The 27,442-nt window shown below is 34.9% G+C and overlaps 3 protein-coding genes across 4 annotated transcripts; 2 read left to right on the top strand and 1 right to left on the bottom strand.

Annotated features, from left to right (window-relative positions):
• Positions 1 to 155: 155 nt before the first annotated feature.
• THO2 lies at positions 156 to 20,835 on the top strand. 2 transcript variants are annotated; one of them, XM_085706661.1, is made up of 32 exons: positions 156 to 440; positions 536 to 661; positions 1,529 to 1,570; positions 1,709 to 1,768; positions 1,930 to 1,992; positions 2,807 to 2,887; positions 4,030 to 4,101; positions 4,196 to 4,243; positions 4,346 to 4,414; positions 4,508 to 4,641; positions 5,020 to 5,095; positions 5,794 to 5,987; positions 7,002 to 7,082; positions 8,412 to 8,622; positions 8,726 to 8,959; positions 9,049 to 9,129; positions 9,224 to 9,343; positions 9,448 to 9,507; positions 10,193 to 10,320; positions 13,383 to 13,479; positions 13,580 to 13,708; positions 14,276 to 14,379; positions 14,451 to 14,631; positions 14,784 to 14,965; positions 15,398 to 16,004; positions 16,128 to 16,232; positions 16,400 to 16,555; positions 16,635 to 16,715; positions 16,785 to 17,207; positions 17,844 to 18,989; positions 19,732 to 20,009; positions 20,383 to 20,835. In XM_085706661.1, the coding sequence occupies exons 1-32, from the start codon at positions 303 to 305 to the stop codon at positions 20,450 to 20,452; spliced, it is 5,577 nt and encodes a 1,858-aa protein (XP_085562787.1). In that variant the 5' UTR covers positions 156 to 302; the 3' UTR covers positions 20,453 to 20,835. The 2 variants fall into 2 exon arrangements, with proteins under 2 accessions (XP_085562787.1, XP_085562788.1); XM_085706662.1 differs by having other exon boundaries at positions 4,183 to 4,243.
• Positions 20,836 to 21,600: 765 nt separating this feature from the next.
• Positions 21,601 to 23,063, bottom strand: LOC146934728 (putative clathrin assembly protein At1g03050). The gene has a single exon (XM_085706659.1). The coding sequence runs from the start codon at positions 23,047 to 23,049 to the stop codon at positions 21,724 to 21,726; it is 1,326 nt and encodes a 441-aa protein (XP_085562785.1). The 5' UTR covers positions 23,050 to 23,063; the 3' UTR covers positions 21,601 to 21,723.
• A 2,535-nt stretch (positions 23,064 to 25,598) lies between these two features.
• On the top strand, positions 25,599 to 26,365 carry LOC146934727 (small ribosomal subunit protein uS9). The gene has a single exon (XM_085706658.1). It carries the CDS (start codon positions 25,682 to 25,684, stop codon positions 26,102 to 26,104), a length of 423 nt encoding a protein of 140 aa, XP_085562784.1. The 5' UTR covers positions 25,599 to 25,681; the 3' UTR covers positions 26,105 to 26,365.
• The last annotated feature ends 1,077 nt before the right edge of the window (positions 26,366 to 27,442 follow it).

Genomic DNA, 27,442 nt, shown 5'->3' with positions numbered 1-27,442 from the left:
ACAAACATGATACCATCATCTATAAGAAAGAAAAAAAAAATGACATAACTATAACAATTCAATCATATACATTTAATTTAATCTAGTAAAAAAAATGATTTTCATTTCATAGTTGCGTAATTTATTTATTTTAAAATTCAGTGATACCGCAATCGAAAATGCAGAAGAATCTCCTGAAACCCTAAATCCATCAAATTCCGGTTTGATATAATAACAAGGGAATGCGACTCTCTTCTTCTTCTTAAACCCCCCCTCTTCCCGAATTCACCTTCAATAATTATTATTTTCTAGGGTTTGCGATCATGTCCGTGCCACCGGTGCAGTGTGTATTCATAACAGAAGACTGTGTTCGCGAATGGAAGAGTTCCAACAACGCTTCTTTCAAACTCTCCCAACCCGTTCCATTGCTCAGATTCCTCTATGAACTCTCTTGGACTATGGTGCGTTCTTTTTTCCATTAATTAATCACCGATTCAATTCAATTCAATTCAATTCAATGCTCTTATTATTGTTTTCAATTATTGATTGTTGTTAGGTTCGAGGTGAATTACCGTTTCCCAAGTGTAAAGTAGCGTTAGATTCTGTTGTATTTTCGGATAAAGCTTCTCCTCACAAAATTGCATCAAATTTTGCGGATATAGTTAGCCAGATGGCTCAAGATGTGAGTTACTTATGCTTTTGAATTTTTGAGATTATTATTGATAAGCTCGTTTTTTCAGCTCTTGCTCTTTATCTTTCCCATTTTTGCTTTTGTTCTGAATTGTCGTAATCAAATATTGTTACTTAGTAAAGGATTGATGATAGTTATTACTTACCATAGCTGGTTTGTAGAAACTCTGCTTAGGTGGTTTGCACATGTACGTAGAGAGAAGACTTGTAGATTTTGTTGTAAGAGAGTAGATCAGATGACGAGTAGTCAAATCAATAGAAGAAGAGGGAAGACATAGAAAAGTTATAAGAGAAAAATTAGGAAGGATAGGGATATGGAGCTTGTTTGGATTGGCTTATTTGACCTTATCTACTGGGATAAATTCTGTGAGACTGTTTTGGAGAACTTAAAAAAAAAACTTATGACAATTTTCATAAGTTTTTTTTTTCAACTCAGTTTCATAAACTATCCAATATAGCTTATAAAAACAACTTATAGCATATAAAAAATAATGCAAACACTGTTTTATCTTTTGCTATAAAAAAAGCTTAAACACAAGTTCTAATCATGATAAGGGCTTGTGCTCTAAGCTGCAAATAAGCTATTTGTTCAAACAGGCCCATGATATATGATAGAACATTATGACGGCGTTTGATCCATGTAGCTGACCCATTTAGTGGGATAAGGCTTGGTTGTAGTTGTATCAATTTTTGTGAAATTCCATATTCTTAAACACCATAACACACACACACACAGAGGCCTATAATCATGCGATGGGATATTGAATGTTTTTGTAACTCCGATTGTTTACGTTTTATAACTATATTGTTTGTACTAAGTCCACCAAATCTATTTACTTGCTCATCTCCTTTGTTACAGCTTACATTGTCAGGAGAGTTTCGTTCTCGTCTCATTAAACTGGTCAGTATTTGATCTTATGTGATTTATTCAATACAAATGTTTTTGTGTAGATATTCATCTTTTGTATAAAATTTATGGTTTTTATTCATTTAAGTTTATCTACAATTTGTTTTTTGCTTAAAAGTTTTAATTTTGTAGGCAAGATGGCTTGTAGAATCTGAATTGGTTCCAGTTAGGCTACTTCAAGAACGTTGTGAGGTCTGTTTTTCTAGTCGCCTTCATTTTCAAATTATAAACATTACAGCTCATCATTCGTCATCCAGTTAGTTTGTTGAGCAATATTACAAAGGCTTGAGCTTTTATGCATTAGTAGGTTTCATCCATTTATAGAATTTTATTGGTATATTATGCATCTGCAGGAAGAATTTTTGGGGGAGGCTGAATTTATCAAAATTAAGGCTCAGGAGTTAAAGGGAAAAGAGGTAAGCACATAATCTATAAATGTGTGCCACAATGTAACGGCTTCTGCTTCTTTCTTTTTCTCTTGCTATAAATTACTCACAGGTGTTGTGTTAAGAGGAAATAAATTGAGTTTTGTCTTGAGTAAAATGTGGGGTTGCTACCTGCGAACCTCCACCAAAAGAAATGGCCATACACCTGTGTAGACACGCACATGCAATGGAATAAACTATATGCAACGAACTTACAATTATATGTCACACACATCTTTATTAATCTTAATCTTTTTTCATACTTGGTCTTTGTTGCTTTTGAGTTGGAATTTTTTTTATAAGACAATGATCCTACAAATAAAAAGTTATAATTATACGTCACACATCATTATCGATCTTAAGATTTTTTCATACCCGGTCTTTGTTGCTTATGTTATGGAAACAATTATATGACAAGGACCTTACAAAGTCGCAGTTTTCTTGAAAAGGACAAAGTCACAATTTTTTTGAAAATGGCAAAGTCGCGGTTATGTCACAAACATCATTATTGATCTTAAACTTCATTCTTACTCGTAGTTGGTTAATGTTAGTTTGTTTATCAGTAAATAACAAAATCCATTTCTGCTTTACAAGTTAGTTGCAAAGTGTAACTAATTGAATTCAATCAGTTAAGTTACACTGACCTTATAAATACCCAAAACCTCTTGTATTCAGAGTCAACTTTTCAGAATCAAATATTTAGAATTTAGATTCTTCACTCTTCGCTTTGTCTTTGACTCTATGTCTGCTCGAATGGGAATTTCATTATTGTATGTATTTGATTCATTTGTGCTGTTGACTTCAGGTCAGAGTTAATACACGACTTCTTTACCAGCAAACGAAATTCAACCTTCTCAGAGAAGAAAGTGAGGGCTATGCCAAACTGGTATGATCAGAATTTCTTTTCTCCCTGACTTTTTTTTTTTTTTACTTTCTAGGATGTTTTCTACGCATTATTATTACATTTTGGTTGTTGCATTTGCACCCATAAAGGTTTTGACTGAACACAGTGCATATAAGAGAAATTGTATCTTCCTTTTTTGAGTTCAATTAATTAGGAAGTGTTTCAGATCTTAAGAGAAGTAAAACAGTGTTGTAGGTTACTATCGATATTATCATGTTACTAAATGATACTCTTCTACCATGGTAGTTAATTGGTTTCAGGTTTTACATGGTCCGAGACACACATGTTTGGAAGTTCCGAACCAAAATGGAACCTATTTTTCTTCTACCATGGTAGTTAATTGGTTTCAGGTTTTACATGGTCTGAGACACACATGTTTGGAAGTTCCGAACCAAAATGGAACCTATTTTTCAAAACCTGACCTATCTTGGTTTTGAAATAGCTTGAGTATATATGGCAGAATTGCTTCTTGACATTTTTCCAATACTGTGGAGAGAGTCGAGTTGTGGATCAAGATAAGGAACAGGCAAATAACCTTTATGAACTCAAGAGTATTCAAGAAAACTATGTTTGACTTTAAGAGCAGATAATTTATCTTGACTTAGAGAGTAATCATGCACGGAAGACAAATATAGATATTAGAAACTCTGTTTAAATGGCAGGATGACATCCAATTAATCGAGCATTAGGATGGGTCCATCTATTGTTGTACCTCGGTCCAATGAAAATACACTGATGTGGAAATAATATAAGAGCATTAAGGAGTGAAGTTATGTTTCTATGTGAAGGGACTTAAATTATAATGCTTGTTTTCTATTTTGGGGGCTTTGTTATGAAACTCTTTTGTAGATTTAGGAATAATCGCTGCATGGTTAATAGATATCACATTAGATCATATCCTTAAATTTTTACTGGGCCTTTTCAATCAACAATATGGTTCTTTTTGGTGTTCTAATTCTTACATATTGCGTGATTGAATACAACATCATGTCAGTCTTTAATATTTGTTTAAGTTGGAGATTTTGGCTGAGTTGTAAGAATTAGAATTCATACATAGTCATAATACTTTCTTTTCCTGTGCCTTATGCTTTCCACATAAGATTAAATTTAGGCTAATTGTATAGGTCACTCTACTTTGTCGGGACTCTGAAGCGCCAACTCAAAAAGGATCTACATCAACAATTGGCATTATTAAGGTCTTAATGGTTCCAAGTATTATGACTATTCCGATTTTCTGTATTTGTTTTATAATAATAATGATCATAATTCTGGTTTAGCTTACTTTTGCAGTCATTGATTGGCCATTTTGATTTGGATCCAAACCGTGTATTTGATATTGTAAGTTGGAACTCTTCAAGCGTCTTTTTCCCCATAAATTCAGGTCCTATCTGCATTATCATTTCTTGTTATATCTAGTTACTGACGGATGTTTCTTATCAGGTACTTGAGTGTTTTGAACTTCAGCCTGATAATGATGTGTTTATAGAGCTGATTCCTATTTTTCCCAAGGTAGTAAAAATTGAAGCCTAGGCCATTCTTATATTTAATTTGAAATTTTTAATTGGCAGTTTTTTATATCATAAATTTTTCTGTTCTATGCAGTCTCATGCTTCACAGATTCTTGGATTTAAATTTCAATATTATCAGCGCATGGAAGTCAGTAATCCTGTACCATATGGGCTTTATAGACTTGCAGCTCTGCTGGTGAAGCAAGATTTTATTGATCTTGATAGCATGTAAGATGTTGTGCCCATGTGCTGCTCAAGAATCATATTTACCTTTCTTACGTTATATATAGTCATAGCTCTGAACAATTCAATACTGAATCAATTTTTTGCTCTATGGGTGATACAAAGTGATGGTTGCATTGAAGGAGATTTACACACCATTTTTGCTTGTAAAGATTAATACTTATTGTGAGTCACGTTTTAAACATTCTAGAAGAAATTGATGATGTATAGAAGAATGATTGCACCATATAATCATGCCAAAAACGAAGTAGTCCGTATGTATGTTCTGATAATTACCGTGTAAATGCAATGCAACTGGCATGTAGACTGGAAATGCTTTGTGCAATTTATGAGATACTTTTTTAACTATAATTTTGATTGCAGTTACGCTCATTTACTCCCCAAGGACGTAGAAGCATTTGAGCATTATAGCACTTTCTCTTCCAAGCGCCTTGATGAGGTATTCATACTCTGGAAGTTAGTTTATTTATTTACTTATTGCTGTTGGTTTTTTTATTCTTCATAACGACAGTGGTGGATAAGGCTTTATTGTTAAAAAATATATTCTTCATAACGATAGTGGTGGATAAGGCTTTATTGTTATAATTAAAAAAAGGAATCTAGCCATAAAATCATAAATTTTGCCAAAGAGAAAAAGAGTGATTAAGAGTTAACATGTCTTTAAATTGCAAGAAAACAGTCCAATCTCTTCCTGTGCTTCAGAACTAAAAAGAGAGATCCATTTTCCTTGGGTCATATTAATATATGGCTGTAAGTTCCTGAACTTTTACAGTCACAAACGTTCCGAGGGCCTTCTGTCCATGACTTTCTTAGCCATGATGCTTGCTTTGACGGTTCCTTGTTGATGACCTATGTGAGGCCAGCCAAGTGTTTGGTCTCATTCATGCCTTGCATTATTAATCTTTCCTTAGTTTGTTGGTGACTTGTTTCTGAATGTTGCAAAACAATCTGGGTTGGGTATTTTGGTATATGTAAACTCCCAGTTCTTAATTCTCCTTATATTTGACCTATTTGTGTTGGTGTTGATCTTGTGTAATATTAACATATAAATGTTTTATTCTACCCTGTCCTCCATTGCTTTCATATTTTGTTTTGACGCTTGTCTGGTATCAAGAAGATTAACAATCTTAATTACAGGCTAATAAAATTGGAAAAATCAACCTTGCTGCTACTGGAAAAGATCTAATGGACGAGGAGAAAACGGGGGATGTCACCATTGATCTCTTTGCCGCCTTAGCCATGGAAACTGATGCGGTTGACGAGCGGAAATCCGAGCTTCAAAACAATCAAACTTTGGGCTTGCTTATTGGCTTCCTTTCTGTGGATGACTGGTATGCTGATTTGTAAACCTACTTGTAGCATGTGGTTATGAAGACAGTTATTATTATAAGCTGTTAGTTTTTATCGTTTGGATGGTAAACTTTTGTGATGTCTGAACTAAATGTATAGCCTTCCCCCTTTTATGTCAGTTTGAAGTTGAAATTGCTTTGGATACCATGTCAAAAAATAACGAATATATTCAACTATTTTTATTTGAGATTGATTTATATACTGTCAGTGTACCAAAGTTTTACACATTCATCCAATTATGTGTTGCCACATCAATTAATGAGTTATGGAAAGTCATGTGTTTTTAATTGATTAAATGATGTGTAAACACATCATTGGATCCATCTGTAAATTTTTTGTATACTGACAGTGTATATAAATTAATCTCTTTTTGCATACTGATTGTTTGCTACTTAACAATAACAATGTTGACAGTGGAAAATTGTTTTTGCTGTTCGTGTAGACATTTGCCTTTGATTTCATTTGCGTTATTGTTTTTACACATGATGATTTAATCAGCGTTGCGGAATATGTTATTGAGCATGGTTTTCAGTATCTTACGATAGATGTGCGTCGTTTCCCAATTCAACATAAAATTGAACCCAATCAATATGAATTCATGTGTATCTATTTTGGACATGAATCACAACCTGATTTTGTCAACTTTCTATAGCAGTCACTTTTTTCTGTCATGGGATTTTTTACTTGAATCTTGAATTCTTTTGTGGTTCTTATGTGATAAATCAACTTTAATTTTTGCTATTTCACATGTTTTTACTTAAAAATACCATACTTTTATTTATCATATATCTTACAATTCATAACAAAGATTATATTAAAAATTTAGAAATAGGTCTTTACGATTTGAATCTTAATTCGATAAAACCATGTTATTGAGATAAAATGTGGATCTCAAGGTTTATGATTTTTTTTCTTAAGATTTGGTTCCTCTCAAAGTTCTACTAAATATGCATATATGTATATTTTCATGGGTTCGTTTCCTTTTGTTTTAACAGGTATCATGCACATGTACTGTTTGAACGTCTCTCATCACTCAATCCAGTGGAACATATCCAAATATGTGATAGTTTGTTTAGGTAAGGCTTGTGTATGATATCTCTCTGTCTGCAGACACTAGCTTTGAGAACTTATATTTGGGTGCATTCTGGACATGCATGTCTGGTGAATGTATTTTTGATGTGTTTTTCTTTTGGAGACAAGTATATGATAATATTGATGAGGATGTATACTTATCTGTAGCAGAGTTTGTAGTAATATAAGAGAAATAAAGAGGGTGGGTAATAAGACATCCTCCAAAAACAAAAGCTATGTTTTTCTTAGACTAACTACCATGCCAATAAAATAGAGTCAGACTGTACTGAAAACTGTATGAAATTCAGGACACAAAGAACCCCCACAAAAAACCAGGCTCTGATACCAACTTTGTCACCACCCAATCTGGATCATGACCAGCTACGAAGTTGGACTTAGTGCCAGACTAGGGTGGTAGTCTGTGCGCCGGTCATGATTCGAAAACATTGGTGACTGGGGTGGCAAGGCCTCTGGACTACTTGGTCTTTGAGATGGAAGTGATGGTATCGAAATCCAATGCCATTGCATATTAGAAACTGTAATGGCATTAAAAGCTATAAAAGCTATTTTATCCTGAAGCAAAGCCAGAGGAGTTATGTGACATCAGTATCCTTTTTCTTCTTTGTTTAACCTATTATGCACTACAAAAAATAGAAAATAGGTGAAATTGTGGAACACATGGGAAGATATTATAGTAGAGTGATAAAATAGAGAATGATGGCCAAACATCGGATGTAAGGCTGTGAGAGGGGGACAGACTGAGTTGAGCAATAAAAAATGGAGGTACGGGAGGCGGAGGGGGATGGCTGTTTGGAATGAATAGCTTTGGGTATATTACTTTATTGTTTATCGGCTGTTTCTGTCCACATTTAAAAATAAAAAAAAGGAAAACCACTGAACACAATTTTAAGAAACGGGTCACATTCCTAAAAAAAAAGGTCACATGAATAGCTACACTGCAACAGTAACAGTAGCTACACTGCTCTAAAAAAAAAATTCATTTTGCGATACAGCAACAGTAGCTACAGTGCTCTAAAATGTTCCACTACATACCAACCAAATAGACATAACTGCTCCAACTGCATGCCTCCACAAAACTTTGCCCCAATCTTTCCCTCCAAAATCTTTTGAAATAGACTGCGAGATGCCCTTCCAAATTGGAGGTGAACATCCAACATTCAGTTATGCCTGTATGTTTGTACTCTGTAGCATGTGCATGCATTTAAGAGCATATATTTTTGGGCCAATTGGTTTTGAGTTTTGCTATGGTCGACTATTTGTTTGAGCGATTGTTTTTAGCAATAGCTTTAAATAATATCGAGATCTTCATGCAGGCTTATTGAGAAGTCAATTTCTTCCCCGTATGATGTTATTCGTCAAGCACATCTTCAAAACTCTGGATTGTCCACTGGAGGCAGCACTGATGCTATGGATGTTGATAACCCTTCAGGACACAATTCTTTCATAGATCTTCCAAAGGAACTTTTTCAGATGCTTGCTTGTACTGGACCTTTTCTCTACCGAGATACTATGCTGTTACAGAAGGTGCATCAAGTTGTTTTAATATTCCTGGTGACTTGTCTCCTTTGTATATTTTACGCTGATCATGATTTTCCTTCCTGCCTTATTCTCCCTCAAACATGTGTAGGTTTGCAGGGTGTTGAGAGGTTATTACCTTTCTGCTCTTGAGCTTGTAAGTCAGGGCGACGGTGCCTTGAATCCTCAATTTCATGTTGGAAATCCTAACCTACATTTGAAGGAAGCAAGGCTAAGAGTGGAGGATGCTTTAGGAGCTTGTCTACTACCTTCTCTACAGCTGGTTCCTGCTAATCCAGCTGTTGGCCAGGAAATTTGGGAACTAATGAGTCTTCTTCCTTATGAGGTTTTCCTTTGCATTTGTTGTTTATCTTTTTACCTGATATATTGTTATCCGTAATGTACAAGATTGGTTGATGAGTGTTACTTATCTAGGCACGATATCATTTATATGGTGAATGGGAAAAAGATGACGATCGCTATCCTATGCTGTTGGCTGCGAGACAAACTGCCAAGGTTCGATGATCTACATACTAGTGGACTATCTATGCTTAATGTCACATCTGATTCTTTGTTATGTTTATTCTCTTTGCTTTATTGTTTTACACAGTTGGACACTAGACGTATTTTGAAACGGCTGGCAAAGGAAAATTTGAAGCAGCTGGGTCGGATGGTTGCAAAATTAGCTCATGCCAACCCTATGACTGTCCTTCGAACAATTGTTCACCAGGTGCTGATTTACTAGAGCTTTTATTCTGCAAAGTCTAAGGGCCTTGGCCTATATGATGTTGTGCACTCTGTTTTGTTGATTTTTTCATATTGTTTGATATGTAGATTGAGGCATACAGAGACATGATAACTCCTGTAGTGGATGCGTTTAAGTATTTAACTCAGGTTTGTATTTTTGTGTTTTCCTTTCGCTATCTTGTTCAGTGCATCCACTATAGATATCGTAATATCTGAACTCACTATAAGCGATAAAAGACGTGCGACCTAAGATCTTTACTCCCTCCGTCTCAAAATAATTGTCTCTTTACAATTTTTTCTTTTTCTCAAAATAATTGTCACTTTAGAATACCAATGCAGCATTTATTATTTTTTTCCCATTAATATACCCTTATTTATTGAATTTCATCCAACTTAACTACTCCACTAACTACAGTGTTTTAGTAAATGACACTACTTTTACCAACAAAATCAACACAATTAATCATTTCCTTAATAATCGTGCACAAACCTCAAACGACTATAATTTAGAGACGGAGGGAGTATTTATTTTTCAATCCTTTGAGTCACCTCCGTCGTATTCAAATCAGGAAAAGAAAAAGAATGTGTAATAAAGGAGGATATAAAGAAACTTGAATTATGCTTACACAACCACCTATGGATGAAAGGAAGCCTTCTAATTTAGATTGAAGCGCAATTAGATTGAAGCACAACCATTTTTCTTTTCATATATGCCGTGGCACTTTTCCCTTCTTTATTTCTTTTGTACATTAACCATGTTCTGCTTTTGGAAGTTGTTTTCAATATTGGTAGATTGTTTTTGATTTGGAGCCTTACTCTTTTGTCATAACAGCTTGAATATGATATATTGGAATACGTTGTGATTGAGCGATTGGCACTTGGAGGACGTGATAAGTTGAAGGATGACGGGCTTAACTTGTCAGACTGGCTTCAATCTCTAGCTTCATTTTGGGGCCACCTGTATGTATAGTTGTTTCCTTTGCACTTCTACTATATTTAGTTTTCTTGACAAGTTATCCTGTGCATTTGGTTAAGTTATATGAAGCAACTACAATCCTTTTGAAATTTAGTATTGGGATATGGGAATGAATATTAATGGGTTTTCTTCTTTGATTAAAGCATAATGGGAAATCTTTTCTTTTATATGTTGTTCGGATGATATTTGACTTTTATATTTCTTGCAAATTCTTATTTTTTATGGAATCATGTCATGTGTATCTTTGATAATAAAATTCCCTAGTCATTTTTGTTTATGTACGGCATCCTATAGAATTTAGATATATCCGGAGTGCCTTGTATCCAATTCCAGGTTGCAGATCAACCTTAGCAAATGCAGGATTGCTGGGTATAGCAGCATTTTGTATCCCTGACCGGCAATTCACATCAATTCAAACCACTCTGCTTGCCAGTTGGTGGCATGCACAGACAGCTGTATGATGTGAAGTTACTGTTATTTGGTGACAGATATTGTGGAACAGATATTTATTGGTCGAAAGGGGTGGGCATTTCTTTGCTATCTTTTCAAAGTACAAAGTTCAAACTTCCATTAGTCCATTGTCCTTGTAATTTCTTAAGGACAATTTATACAGTTAATATGCCACTTAAGCTACAATAGGACTCTACCACGATAGTTGGAGAATTATCTGATTTAAATGAAGGTATTCGTTAAGTTGGTTATTAATTTCTCTTCGATAGCTTGGCAGCTCAGTACTGTTTCCAGATACAATTAGTTACTGGAGATAAAAGAATGAGTGCTTACAAAGTGGAATAATATCAGTTTGAAGTCATCTGTGTTGTATGCATGATATCTGTGATTCTCAATGATCTATGTTGGAAGTCATCTGTGTTGTATTGTATGCATGATAGCCGTGTTCTCAGTTTTTCTCTGTCATTTCTAATGTCCATAATGAAATGACAGTTTAACGGCTATTATGGGATATGTACGTTCAGGAGGGGGACAGATCCATATACCACGTGTTAAACATTTTGTCTTTGCTTAATTGGTCATGGGTTTCAAAAAATTTGGGACCAAATTCCTAAGCTTTTGGCCTTGTAGAGAGGGAAGAACCTGGACTGTTTAATTTGGGCTATTACTTTATGATGATTAGTCATTGCGGAATCCCAACTGTTCAACATGAATGCTTTGTTCTTGGCGTGGAGCTGATAATTTGTAGGTTTGGATCCATCTGATGAAACTTAAGTTGGTATTAGCATTCTTGCAAGTGGAATACTCCATTAGTTATTACTTTCACCTTCTGATGCTAATGGAGACCGCGAAATATGAAAGAAACCATTAACTCTCTGTAGCTGTTAATCTGCAAATGGACATACTGGAGGAGCAGTACTGTTAGATAGTACGTTCCGTCTTCAAATACAAGGAAGTCAGACAATACAGAATTCATTTGACTTAACAGTAGTTTACCTGGTTGACCTACAATAGTTCACTACAACAGGATAATTCATGATTGTGTTGTCTGTATAGCACATCGAGATTGAGTTCCCTTGTTCTGATAAATGGATAGCATAACATATTTTGTAATATCTGGTCTTGCGTGGGTATACATACATCGATAATGAAGATTGATTTGCTTGCCACTGCATTATGTTTGCTGAGCATACTTGTAAATCCTAAACAACTATGGGGCCATTATTCTGCTAGAAATTTGTTTTTGCTTTGGAGGGATAGGGCCTTGGAACAGTTTGGTTTGGTTTTCTTCTCTCTCGCCCTCTTTTTCTCTGAAGCATTCTCTTGATTTATATAGTATTCAGTGCTTAATAATATAAAATAGAGTTGGAGTGTGGTTATAATCTGTATTAGCTTTCTAAATTCCGGCTTGTGAACTGAAGTATATGTTTAATGGTTAGGCGCATCTTTAGAGGGCCTTAGTTATATCATCAATAAGCTACTTTTAACATACATATGTGACTCCTAAAATACACAATATGAAAAAATATCTGCTTGATAAAGTTATGGCATAATGTTGTGTAAAAATAGGAAATTGGAGGAAGGTATGATCTATCTTTCATGATTTAGTAAACAAAAATAATTTTTTTAGATAAAGAATATCAGTTTTTACTTTTTAGTATGCATGCTTATTTGAGTTATTTATTAAAGAGAAACCATGTACTTAGACAAAGTCGTTAGCTGTGAAATGTAAGAGATCAGTATTAAATGAATGGAGAATATTAATTATTAATGAATTCAATAGCAGTCACTCGATAAGAAATAATTATGGAAACAATGGGTAATGGAGCATGAAAAAGAAATTTAACAAATAGCATGCGAAATAAAGACAATAATTTGGTCGAAATCATTGACCCTCAAGTTTTATGTGCAAGTAGGACCTAGTATACAGCATGTCTTGACAGAATGTGCCACTGGCTATATTGTTGAGCAAATTAATTATATGCTGGGTACCCGATTTTATATTCTTTGGGCAGAGTTGTTGGGATGTGTGGCAGTTATTATATATCAATTTTTTTTAATTTTTTTTTATTCTATATCAAGAAAGGGGGGAGCCTTGGCACAACGGTAAAGTTGTTGTCACGTGACTGAAAGTTCACAGATTCAAGTCCTGGAAACAACATCTTGTGTAAAAGACAGGGTGTGTACAATACACCAAAAATGTTGGGACCCCGTCCCAGACCCTGCGTATGCGGGAGCTTTAATGCACCGGTCTGCCCTGTTTTTTAATCTATTATATATCAAGTTATGAGGGTCTCCAGAAAACCTGTTTCTAGTTGATGAAACCATGCTTGCAATTTCTTGCCCCGATTTTGTTGTTAGATTCAGTGTCCATTTTTTATTTATTAAGGTCAATGTCCGTGCAACTTGTTATAAATAGTTTGAGTTGGTTGATCTTGTCTCCATCATTGCCTGTTTTTGTTCAGAATTGTGTATAACGTTTGTGTATATTATTTCAAGAGCATGATATTCTTTGACATTTTCATGAGTTTGTGTATTTCAAGAGCGTGATATTCTTTGAACATTTTCATGATTACAAGACGTCTTTTTATGATAGATGTAAGAAGTACCCATCAATGGAATTGCGGGGCCTTTTCCAGTATCTTGTGAACCAGTTAAAAAGGGGACAAGGAATTGAGCTTGTTCTATTGCAGGTTCTTCTTTGTTGATTTTTTAATGAATACTATTGTGTGAGATATGACTCATGAAATACCAAATACTGTTCGTTATTGAATATTTTTGCTGGTTTTTTAGGAGCTCATCCAACAAATGGCAAATGTTCAGTACACAGAGAACTTGACCGAGGAACAGCTGGACGCTATGGCAGGGAGTGAGACTCTGAAATATCAAGCAACTTCTTTTGGGATGACCCGAAATAATAAGGTACAAAATGTAAATCTTCAAAGGTTTTGGAAAGCAAGAGATTAATGAAATGACACTTTCGACAGATTGAAATTCTAATCTAGGTGAAAGGGAGACAATTTTGTCGGTGTGGTGGTTCACTGTTTTAATTTACCCTGGCCCAGTTGTTTTGTACTTATCTAACTGGTTAATGAACACCTGTTTGCTTGTTCAAAAAAAAAAAAAAAAAGAACACTTGTTTGCATTTGGTTTTGGAAAATCAAGTGAAGGCATACAATGAACATCTTTTTGTTAGTTGCATAATTGATTGAGCTTAAAATGGACCAATGTGAACTGTGATTAAGTAGCAATTTCATGGTTGATCTTTTTTCATAACTTCACTGAATGCTGAATAGAAAGCAGAGAGGATGCCTCCTGTTTGAATTGTGTTTGGTGTTTCTGTTTTTACACTCAAAATTTTCAACCTCTAGTTAATGATATATCTTGCTTTGAAATTCAATTGCAGAGCAATTATACCCAATTTTTTGTTTTATAATGTGACTTGTAGATTGACTTTGTAAGTCACTAAGATATCTAATAATTATGCAGGCATTGATAAAGTCAACTAGCAGACTTAGAGATGCATTACTTCCGAAAGATGAACCGAAGTTGGCAACCCCCCTCTTGCTTCTTCTTGCTCAGCATCGTTCTCTGTAAGCTCTTAAACTTAAAAATGTTAGAGCTGATGATTAATATTTTATTCTGAAATTTAATGTTTTTGCAGGGTTCTCGTCAATGCAGATGCACCCTACATCAAGATGGTCAGTGAACAGTTTGATAGATGCCATGGAACTCTCCTTCAATATGTGGATTTTCTAGGCAGTGCAGTCATACCAGGATCAAATTATGCTATTCTTAGTCCCTCACTTGATGACTTGATCCATCTTTACCACTTGGACCCTGAGGTTTTTGTTTCCCTTCTGTCTCTATGTTTCTGATAAACTTCATTACCTCATGTCATCATCTATATTTCTGTTCTGGTTTTCCCTTGAGTTTCAGCTTTTACGGCATATGGTTCTTCACCCGAACCTGCCTTTAATTCCTTTTTTCTGGTCAGGTTGCTTTCTTGATATATCGCCCTGTTATGAGACTTTTCAAGTCTCAGAAGACTCCCGATGTTTGCTGGCCCATGGAAGATAAATATTCTGCAAGTGATTCATCCACGAACTTTGAGTCTGACCCGGCAGATTATTCTGGTAGTATGGTTCTAGATATTGGCTCCAACAAAAATCCCATTAGGTTATAATTCTAAACTTTTACCCTGTATTTTTTATAACTTTCATGGGGTATTGTCATGTTGAACTCTCCAATATGCATGATGGATTTAGATACCATTCTGTGTGAATGTATAAGGAATTTAGGCAATCACAAGTATATTACTGCCTCTGTTTGTATTCTAAGATTCTAGAACCTTCTGCTGAGCTTTAGAAGCTTCAACTGTTAGTTTCAGTTCTGCCCGCGTGGCTAAAGGTAGTTCTATTCAACTGGCACTGGCAGTTACTAGGGTGAAGGTTAACTCAATTGTGAGTGTAGGTAAAACTGCTCTATGTAAGGGATTGTAACCTGATGTTTCCCGTCAACAATTCAATATAATCAATAGTTAATGAGATATTCAAGGTTTATTTCTGCTATTTTCGGGATTGGTATTTACTATTTTATTATTGCATGCAGTTGGTCAGATCTTCTTGATACTGTTAAAACCATGTTGCCTCCAAAAACATGGAATAGCCTATCTCCCGATCTTTATGCAACATTTTGGGGTCTTACATTATATGACCTGCACGTTCCAAAAAACCGTTATGAATCAGAAATAGCCAAGCTGCATGCTAATCTTAAATCTTTGGAGGAGCTTTCTGACAATTCAAGCTCAGCAATCACCAAGAGAAAGAAAGAAAAGGAAAGAATTCAAGAATCTCTTGATCGTCTGAGTAGTGAACTGCATAAACATGAAGAAAACGTCATATCTGTCAGCAGGCGGCTTTTTCATGAGAAAGACAAATGGTTAAGTTCCTGTCCTGATACCTTGAAGATCAACATGGAGTTTCTTCAGCGTTGTATATTTCCACGCTGTACTTTCAGTATGCCAGATGCTGTCTATTGTGCTATGTTTGTACACAAACTTCATTCCCTTGGAACCCCTTTTTTTAACACAGTCAACCACATTGATGTTCTTATTTGTAAGACCCTTCAACCAATGATATGCTGCTGCACTGAATTTGAGGTTGGCAGGCTTGGCAGGTTTCTCTATGAGACTTTGAAGATTGCTTACCATTGGAAGGTAACAATTTGTTTACATTTTATAATTTTATTTTTTACAATTTTTTTTTTATAGCTTTTCAGGGATTATTCAGTTATTCTAATAGTTACGTTCATATTTGTTTCTTCCTTTTATTATCTCCAGAGTGATGAATCTATTTATGAACGTGAGTGTGGAAACATGCCGGGATTTGCTGTTTATTATAGAAATCCAAACGGCCAGCGAGTTACATATGGACAGTTCATTAAGGCAAGTTCATCTGTTTGCTAGTTTACAGCTGCTCGTAATTGTTTCCTTGCCTCTGTTGTCCAGATTTTTCTCAATTATTTTTGTGGGGCTTACCTTGTTCTTTCCACCTTTACATAAGATAATGCTGTATATGAACCAATTTCATATTCTTTATTTATTGCTGACAGGTACACTGGAAATGGAGTCAAAGAATCACACGGTTACTAATTCAGTGTCTGGAATCTAGCGAGTACATGGAGATTAGAAATGCTCTTATAATGTTGACTAAAATTTCTAGTGTTTTTCCTGTAACACGGAAGAGTGGGATAAACCTTGAAAAGCGGGTAAGTTATCCCTAAATTGAACTTAGTTGTTTTGAATACTGATGCATTTTTTATTTATAATATTTCATCTTCCATGTAGGTAGCTAAGATTAAAAGTGATGAAAGAGAGGATCTTAAGGTGTTGGCAACTGGTGTAGCAGCAGCACTGGCTGCTAGGAAGGTATGATGTTATCTTATTACAAGCTTATTTGTTGTCTGTTTTAGTACACTAATCTCTTTCAATATGCAGCCTTCCTGGGTTACCGATGAAGAATTTGGTATGGGTTATCTTGAATTGAAGCCTGCACCATCTATGACTAAATCTGCAGCAGGAAGTTCTGCTGCTGTCCAAAGTGGGATAGGTCTTCATGTTTCTCAAACTGAATCTGCCAGTGGGAAACATCTGGACTCTGGAAACACAGTCAAAGAACAGACAGTAAGAACAAAAACTGCAGATGGGAAGTCAGAAAGAACTGAAAGCATTACAGCGACAAAATCTGATTCTGGCCACGTAAAACTCAAGGGTAGCTCAATGGTGAACGGAGTGGATGCTCAATCATCTCTAGCCTCACCTGCTGGACAATCTGGGGCATTAAAATCTGTGGAAAACCCAAAGCAAGTGGAAGAATCCATAAGTAGGGCACCAGATGAACACATTACAAGAAATGTTGAGGTAGCATTTAATCATCTTTGTTATTTTGAGCTAGCATTTTCCATTTGTATGTTGGGCTTGTCTGTAATCCATTTTGCGTCACTTGTCACATTGTTGACTAGTTGATAATTGCCTCAGCATACCTCTTTAGTAGAGGGAAAGGAGACTGAGTGAATACATGTTATCTGGAGGAAGAAGTTCCACTACCAGCTGTATTGATAAGAGAAGAGTTGAATAACTTATTCTTTAATTTACAGTTCATAATATTCATTAAAAACTAATAAATTTATATCTTAGACCCAAGTTTGTGTTCTCAAAAGAATTTGGCAAAACATCTCAAGCAATTTCTAAATCCAATTGTTTCAAGCAATTATAGTATGTTTCATTATATGTAGTATCACAATGCCAATTTCAATGGTAAATTTATTTACAAAAACCTATTCCCTTGATGCAGCTGTGCGCATTGGTAAACTGATATTTTTTTTTGTAATTGTTGTTTCATTCATATTGGACACCTTCCTGGCAAGGATGACACTATTTCTAGTGCATACTTGCTTTGGAGTGTTTATTCTCTCCCTGCTAAAATTCCTGTTTGTCCCGTTTTCCATTTTATTCCTTTTATGTTTATCCATAATGATTTGGTTCTTCTGTTTTCAGTCAAGAACCTCTGTGAAACAACGTTCAGTGGCTACTGGTTCACTTTTGAAGCCATCAAAACAAGATCCTTTGAAAGAAGATGGTAGATCTGGAAAAACTGTTACCAGAACTTCTGGTTCCTCAAGCAGTGACAAGGATCTTCAGACCCATGCATCAGATGGAAGACACACAGGAACAAACATCTCTTCTTCAGTCAGTGCTAATGGTAACAGCGTTTCAGGTTCTGCAAAAGGTTTGGCTCCAGCGGCCACAACCGCATTTGATGGTTCTGGTAACGAATCAAGGGCAGAGGTTGGAGCTGCCAAATCTTCTATGGTGAAGGATGATGGAAATGATATTGCTGACTTCACAAGAGGATCCTCTTCTCGTGTAGTTCATTCTCCTAGGCATGAAAACACAGCTACCTCAAAGTCTAGCGAAAAAATTCAGAAGCGAGCTGGTTCTGTTGATGAGCTAGACAGACTAGGTAAACGACGGAAAGGGGATATAGATCTAAGAGATTTAGAAGGTGAAGTTCGATTCTCTGAAAGAGAGAAGCTGATGGATCCTCGATTTGCTGATGACAAAGTGGGACCAGATGAACTTGGTCTATACAGAGCAAGTGATAAAACATTGGAAAGGCCAAAAGAAAAAGGCAATGAAAGATATGAAAGGGAACACAGGGAAAGATTGGATCGTCTGGACAAGTCTCGTGGTGATGACTTTGTTGTTGAAAAACCCAGGGACAGGTCGATAGAAAGATATGGAAGAGAACGATCTGTGGAGAGAGTGCAAGAAAGGGGTAGTGAGAGGAGTTTCAATAGACTCCCTGACAAGGCTAAGGATGACCGAAGTAAGGATGATAGAAATAAATTACGATACAGTGATGCAACAATAGAAAAATCTCATGCTGAGGCCCGCTTCCATGGACAAAGCTTGCCTCCGCCACCCCCTTTACCTCCTAACGTGGTTCCTCAATCTCTTGGGGCTGGTAGGCGTGATGAAGATGCTGATAGGAGGTATGGAGCTACAAGGCATTCTCAAAGACTTTCTCCAAGGCATGAAGAAAAAGAACTGAGACGGTCTGAAGAGACTGTGATTTTGCAGGATGATCCCAAACGTAGAAAAGAAGATGATTTTCGTGATCGGAAGCGTGAAGAAATGAAGGTATGAACCAATATTGTGCCTGTTAAGATCCAAATTCTAAGAGTACATAATTGAGTATTATACATGTGGCATAGTCATATGGGTTAGTGTCTACGTTTTACTAGTGGATATGTGCTTAAAAAATCATTAGTCATAATGGATTTGTTAGAGGCTCAATATGTCCCTTTGTCTATTCACTAAACTAGTTTTTTTTTTTTTTTTTTTTTTTTAAAAATTCCTTAGTAGTTAAAGACCAAAATACAGTATGCTTATTTCTTTGTACTACTTATTAAACATGGATTAACATGAAAAATTGTGATAAGTGTCTTCGGTGACCAAAATTTGATACCAAGTAAAAGAGTGGCAGGCATTTACTGAGCATGGGTTTCTATGGAACTACTTTTTTTTGAAGCTGATTGTAACATTGACAATTACTTCAATGTTAAAATGCAACAAATGTGGGAAATACTTTAGCATAATGTTACAGTTTAAGACATTATAGGGGTTCTATGGTTAGAGTTTCAACTGGAGTTATTTGCTGTACAGGTTGAGCTAAGGTTGCTTCCTGGTTTTGATTATCTCTGATTTATACTAGTATACTTTGACATACGTATAGAACTTAGGTTTGGTTTTTGTTGGTTTTGCACAGTTGTGTTTCTCAACACAATTTTTGTTTTTTAAGGTTTGCTTCTCAACACTCATTAACATCTTCTGATGTTCTAATAGAATGGACATTTGATACAGCTGTTGTTCTTTTCTGCAGGTGGAAGAGAGGGAAAGAGAGAAAGCAAGCATTCTAAAAGAAGAGGAAATAGCTGCATCCAAGAGGCGTAAACTTAAGAGGGAGCATCTACCAACTATGGAGCCTGGGGAGTACTCACCAGTTGCGCCTCCTCTCTCCGGTATTGGTATGTCACAAGCGTATGATGGAAGAGACAGAAAGGGGCCAATGATTCAGCATGCCAGTTACATAGATGAACCGAGTCTTAGGATTCATGGTAAAGAGGTAGCCAGCAAGATGAATCGTCGTGAATCAGATCCGTATCCTGAATTGTGAAATACTTAGGTTGATATGCATGCATGCTTTATTCACAAGTCCACTTTTTATCTAGATACTTTTTTTTCCCTTTCTGTTACATCATGCATGGGAAAAAGCTGTGATTGGCGTCCTTGATAAATGAATTGCTTAAAGATGAATGATGTGGTATGATACTATGTGTGTCTGGATTGCATGCATTTTCTTCACCAAAAAGATAGTGAAGTTTTATTTTTTGGTGATTAAAAAGAGTTAATTTAAATTCCTTGAACAGATGTGTTACTAAAGTTTAAACACATGTTTTTTTATTGGATTTAATTGATGTGAAGTTTCCATTAATAATGATGCCCTGCTGTGTCCTTAATTGATTATTGTTAGCTTGTATGACCGTGAATGGGATGATGAGAAGAGACAAAGAGCTGATCAAAAGAGAAGGCATCGGAAGTAAATTATCAACGGCTGATTCAGAAGTATAACTTTTTAGAAGGTTGTTCATTTCATGGAGTTGCTAGGGTCACATCACTTTTACTTGCTACCTTGTACCAAACTACTTTAAATTGTTTAAATTATTTGTTTTTCCCCCACTATAGTGGGTGCAAAGAAAATATGAATTGAGATCTACACCTGTATATAGTGTTGTATATTTTGGGTAGCCAGGGTTCGAATGTACTGTTCGAGAATGTGATTAATTCGTGGAACCTTCATTTACAGGATTAGTGCTACATAGGAACACCAATTTTTGTAAACTTGGTGTAATTGTTCAGTTGTTCTTACATGAAAAGTTGGAAGTCTATGCCTTCGGGTATGAATGCCCGAATCTTTGAATTATTATATCTCAGAATAATGAAACCAAGTTTCAGAATTATAACCCCTTTAATCGATTAATATTTGAAGAACAAGCTCAATTAAAATGTATACATCATGGTTGACATACATTTATTAATGGGATAAATAATTTTTGTCCTTAAATTTTTTCTAATTTCATATTTTCGTCCTCGTAAAAGGCATATATGCCTCTGAAGATTTTCTGCACACAATTTTAGTTTTTGCAAGTTAATATGTATTTTTAAATGATTTTTTTACAGATATGTTTATAACGTTATAACTTTTAAAATGTTATTTTTAATTCATCTCAAGTTAAAAAAACGCCATTTTGTTTGATGGGGATGGAAAATGAAATTTGTTAATTTTGCAGGGGCGAAAAATTTATTTAACGCTTTATTAATCAATATAACATAATTTACATCCACAATTGTTTTGACAGTACTTTTGTAAATAGTAACTAAAAACAAGAAGTCACAATGTAGTTGATCAATTTCAAGTGTTGTCCAAATAGTTTGCAAGAAAGTTTGAGCTCATTTAATTGTTTTGAAGAGGTCCCTTTTTCCTTTTATTTAATCAAGTATAATATTTCACTATACAGTTTCATCAACACACTACCAGCTTGTAAAAGTTGTAGCAAAATAGAAGAAATGTCAACAATAGTTTTATTTATTCTATTTTTTAGTAACATTTTAATAATTCTATGTTCACAATGAATTTTTCTGAGATCGTTTGCTTGCAATTTCTTCCTGTGGTAAAATTCCACACTTAGAAATATCAAAACAAAATTCCACACTTAGAATTTGATGCCCGAAGAACTAGGTGAAACAACAAATGAAATAATAAAAAAAACAGAGAAATTCAAAGAATACAATAAATTGTACTAGGTGAAATCCATTATGGACCCCAGGGATACAAAGGGTTGTGATCAAATCTGCCATTGTAACTGGATTCATAACTTTGCTGAGAGAAAGGATTATAAGCAGCAGATTTGTTTGTTGAAATTTCCCACATGCCATCAAAGCTATGATCATTGTCCATTAATCCTTGTTGATAGCCATTAGAATTGATCAGGTCACTATGAATCTGATCATAACTATGGCAAAAACTAACAGAAGATTCCAACACTGTCTCCCAACTAACATCGTCATTTTCTCCTTCTAGATCAATCAAAGGCTTCTCCACTTCATTACCTTTCATCATTTGTTGTTGTTGTCTTCCATCTTCTTCGGTAAAAACAGAACTAGATTCCTGATCAGACAACGATGATGAACACGACTCTGTCAACTGCCACATACCACTCAAAAAATTTTCCAAAGCTTTGATTTGTATATGTGGAATTGGTTCTAACAAAGGATATTCATAGTAACCACACAACCCTTTTGCTTTACACCATTCATAGAACTCACAAAGCTTATTTGTTTGCACTGATGCTTTCTTGTATATATTAAAAGCAGCTATGCTGTTCCTATAAGACATTTCAAAAAGATTCTCCATTACAGCAACAATTTCTCTTCTGAACATTGTGTAACAAATGAAACTGTCGCGAATTATGTGTTTCATTGCAGACTGAACAATGAAACTTTTTGTTGCAACTCCTATAGGATAACAATCTATCACCCTGTCAATAATACTCTGCAATTGTGGCAAGATTTCAAGTGTCTCACCCATTTCTTTTATCTTCTCTTGAAAAGTTTCATTTTTTCCTTCTAAGTGTTGTTGGTTTTCAAGTTTCGTGTTATCCAAGGCAACACAGTTAAGAGCTTCATCAAGTAATTGTGCATAAGAAGTTACAAATTTGGTGTAGGAAATGGAACAAGTTGATGAAGAACAAGTAGTATCCTTGAAATGACAAGGGTAGAGAGAGATCAAACCATTGGAACGGGTCCATAATAGTTCGGTCCATAAAGGAGAGTTTCCTTGAACGGAACGAAGTAAACGGTGGAGAAGAATCAATGACTTGAGTGCTACCCTCCAACTGCGAGTAGTTCCGAATCGACGAGTGAAGCTGATTGCGAAGGAATGACATGAAGATGGAGATAATGAGAAGAGTTTCAAGAGGTGTTGTATGTATTTTTCATGAACTGGTAAATCATCAGGTGATGTTGCTTTTATGATGATGAGACTCATATCAGAAAAACCTGCAGCTGAAGCAATCTTTGCATACCTTATACAACTTTGCTCTTTGAGAGAAGTGCAAACTTTCTGGAACCTCCTCTTCATGGTTCTTAGCTTTCTTTTTTCCCCTCTTGATGAGAAATTAAGAGGGAGAGAAAAAGATTTAGTGAGTCTTGTTTGTATGAGAAACTATAACCTTAATAATGAAGTAGGTGGTGAATTGTTTATTGTAATATGTCACTATATATACATGCCAAAGTAGTAAATGATGTTTTTTTAGTCTTTGGTTTTGTCGAGGCTACAACTACTATGAAAAAAGTTGTATTTTAATTCAAATAAGCTGAAAAAAACTATTGCATATTGAAAGAGACGGATCTTAAAGGAAAAACCAGAGAGCCTGCAAAAACTGTAGCCTTAAGGTGTGGGTTTAATAATGTTGGAATTTTGTGGATCCTAATGGAAAAATGTGCAGTAAAAAAAATGGAATATATTGTAGAAGACAAATTTTTGGTCTCTTAGCCAGCATATGGTTATTGATGCATAGTGTAACTAAGGAAAATTCACCAGCTGACAGCTGTTAGTAATTGAACTATATGTTAAATATTATTACTGCAGGCAGGTTTTGGAATTTTTTTGTAGTGACATTAACTAAACTATGACTTCACTGCATATTAAACTAAATCGAATGTTCCATTAACAACATCAACGTTACCAAGCTGTTTGTAGGAACATGTATACTTGTTTGCACAAATAGATAGATAAGCTCGTGTTTGGATATCATGTTACCAAGCTTATAAAAAAATATTGTTACCAAACATATGTTGAAGAAAACTCTTCACTTGATGTTAATTCTCCAACACCTCTCTAAAAAGCATAATTAGAATCATTTGAACCCCCTCTAGCGTTGCAAGACAATCACCACAAAGAACCAAATCTTTAGCACTAGTTGTTGGTTCTGCGGAATAAAGAAGACAATAATTATGAAATAAAATATAGCATCAAAATAAGTATATGCCTTAAGTAACAAGTTCAAATGTTGTACCAAACGTATGTCATCAGACTAAATTTTCTTCAATGTGTGGCCATTCTTCTGTTCATTCCCATTCAAAACAAATACTCCTTTTAATATTCCTAATTGTTTTTCTTCTTTCATTTATATTGTTGTTCACTTAGTCATCTACCAGATCCACCTTTGCCATTTCCTGTATGTTTCATCCTTAATTGTGTCACTATGCATAGTTCAAAATTTGAAAACAACAACATCGAGATGACAAAGAAGAAATAGCTGGCATACTTGCAATCTTACTACAACTCCAAAACATATATAATTAGGAATGGAGGGAGTATTGCTAAAAAAAAAAAAAAGGAATGGAGAAAGTAATTAAATGAAATTATAAATTTTAACGTGTGGTTGAAAGAGTTGGTAACATGACTTTTTTGAATATAAAAAGTTGATACATAGAGTTCGGTCCCTTGTAGAAAAATAGATGTTCAATTATTGATTTGAAGAATAGTTTTATTTATAAAGAAAGAGGGGCAGAGGGCACATTTGTGTTAGAAAGCGGAGTGCTAAGGCCGTGACAAGTGGTATCAGAGCCAGGTTACTCAGAGAGTTGCCTTTTGTATCTTCTGATAAGTGAGAGATTGAAAACTTTGACTACTCTTAAGGTATACCATCAACATTTTTGGTTGGGAAAGACTAACTTCCAACTAGATTCGACTTTTTTGGAGAAAGAAGCGACGATAAGGGAATCTTGTTATATGAAGATATGAAGATTTCAGGGCGCAATAAGATTTAACCTTGAATGACTTGTAAATGACATTGTGTGCTTTAGGTCAATATTTGGATTAAACCCTTTCTCGATAGATTTGAAAAAGATTATGGCTTTGTTTGATTAAAAAAATATGAAATAACATAGAAAAATATGTTCAAGTAATATTTTTTTTTTTGACAAAATGTTCAAGTAATATTTATTTTGGGTTAATAATGTTTTAACCCCTGTAATATAGGTCATTTTCGGGTTTGCCCTCTGTAAATTTTTGTTTTTGTTTTCGTCCTTGTAAAAAAAAAATTGTTTCAAAATACCCCCTAATAGGCCATTCGAAAACCAAAATTTTTGGAAAAATTCTGAAAATGACCTATTAAGGGGTATTCTGGATTTTTTTTACAAGGACGAAAAAAAATTACAACGGGATAAATCCAAAAATGACCTATATTACAGGGGGTAAAACATTATTAACCTATTTATTAACATAAGTGTAAAATTAAGAGCATAAATTATAATTAAGACATAGATTGATGAAAAATCGTTGGTTATCAAACATGTCTTTTTTTAATGTATGAACTTGTAAGATATAAAATATCACTATAAATTAATTTATTGTGCAAGCTAAACATATCCCAAGTCATCAAGATAACTTGATTTGAGTTGTCAAAAAATCTAATTGGTGTGAGTTAGAAAAAGAAATATAACTTTCTCTAAAAGAATTATAGATCCTTCAAAAATAAATTATATAATTTTTCCTCTAAGAAAAAACATTTTAATGAAATAAATAAAATAAATTAGTTTTATAAATATTTGGAGTTGGAGGGGCATTTTAGTATTTTGCAAAAAACCCTATCGGAGCTCTTATATATATTGATCAAATAGATACTCCTTGAAACCCTAGAAATCAAAACCTGTGTGCTTCAGCTGCTGGTGTTGGTTGCGGCGGAGAGAGAAAGAAGCTCAGCAAGATGGAACAGGTGCAATGCTTTGGCCGGAAGAAGAACGCTGTTGCAGTTACCCACTGCAAGAGAGGTCGCGGTCTCATCAAGATCAATGGCTGTCCAATCGAACTGGTGGAGCCTGAGATTCTTCGTTTCAAAGCATACGAACCAATCCTCCTTCTCGGCAGACACCGTTTCGCCGGAGTTGATATGAGGATCCGTGTGAAGGGTGGAGGTCACACTTCTCAGATCTATGCCATTCGTCAGAGTATTGCGAAGGCTTTGGTTGCTTATTATCAGAAATATGTTGATGAACAGAGTAAGAAGGAGATTAAGGATATTCTTGTTCGTTATGATCGTACTCTTCTTGTTGCTGATCCTAGACGCTGTGAGCCTAAGAAGTTTGGTGGTCGTGGTGCTCGTGCTAGGTTCCAGAAATCTTATCGTTAGATTTTTATCAGTTATTGGATTTGATATTTTCATGTTATTCTGTACTCTCTAAAATTGCTATTGCTGTGCACTTTTTTTAATTCAGTTTTGGTGGATTTTCAATGGAATTATAAAAGATTTTAGTTAATTTGATTTGAATAAGTTTCCGAGTTAAATGTTTGTATTGGTTGTTCTGTTTGAATTCGATTTGTGTGGTTTGAATTGGTATAATCTGTATGCAATTGCAATCTTTTGAATGTTAATGATAACTATCAGTTTGAATGGATTGAGTGTTTGGTCTATAGTATGTTTGGGAATTAGGGTTGGCGTTGAGCTATGTTTCTGACTACTATTTATTTGTTTTTCTGCCGTTTGGTTTTATGTTTTAGATATGCTAATTTAAATCATGTCTAGTCTAATACTAGTGTGGGTTGTTTTTGGTCTTCCACCACTGGGTTGTTTTATATACCCAGTGTAACCAATCACTAGAGCATGCCACTTTGTCTCTCTTTCTCATACTAAGTTTGTTCCTGGTCCAATTGTCAGTATACGTATGTAAGCATTCTTTGCTTTAATGCTGATTGATGGCAAAAGTTTCGTCTTTGCGTCCATGCTGATTGATGGCATGGTAAGTTTATCTCTTTTTTTGTTTTGTAATAATGTGTTTATATGCTGTTATTTTCTGTGGATCAGGATAATTTTCCTGGATTTAAGAGGGATATTATCAAATTTGATCCAATTCCACTTTATTGTTGATTGTCTGTGTTAGAGAATCCAAACCGACTTTGTTATATGATATGGGTGTTTAAACATAACCTGATTGTAAGACTTGAAGATGTGTGTGTGCATGTTTAAGCATTTGAGCTGAGTTTAGTTGTAGGTCAAGTTCAAACTCATTTTTTGCAGGTTGCATTATTTGCCGTAACCAAGTGCTTATTTTTTATGTGATGTGCTGAATCCCGTTTTTAAGTCCGTGTGTATAACCTATGTCAATCACTAGATAATTTTTTGCCCCATCTTGAATACCTGCCTACAGCTAAATTCAAAACTTAACATTGCACGGACACATTTTTTCAACTACGACCCTTCAATGCTAGGAGGATACAATATAGGGACATAATCTTTGTATGCCTTTGAACCCCGTTCTTTAATTCGATTAAGCTAATTTTTAAACTGTATTAATTTTAAGGGTCATTGATAGAAAGAAAAGACAAATATTGTACTCAAAAGAGCATTTTTTTCAATTTTCAAATAGTGATGCATTTGTTAAACATTTTGGATTTTCTGCAAACCTACTCCCAAATAAATTATCAAACCCACAAAAAAGGGAGGCACATTATTTCAATATAGAAAGAGAGT

This window comes from Medicago sativa, chromosome 4 (assembly GCF_051527215.1).
Source record: "Medicago sativa cultivar Bolivia chromosome 4, Bolivia_mono, whole genome shotgun sequence".
In the NCBI taxonomy this organism is placed as follows: Eukaryota; Viridiplantae; Streptophyta; class Magnoliopsida; order Fabales; family Fabaceae; genus Medicago; species Medicago sativa.
The sequence above is the reverse complement of the archived record's forward strand: the minus strand, read 5'-3'. Positions and strand labels throughout refer to the sequence as shown.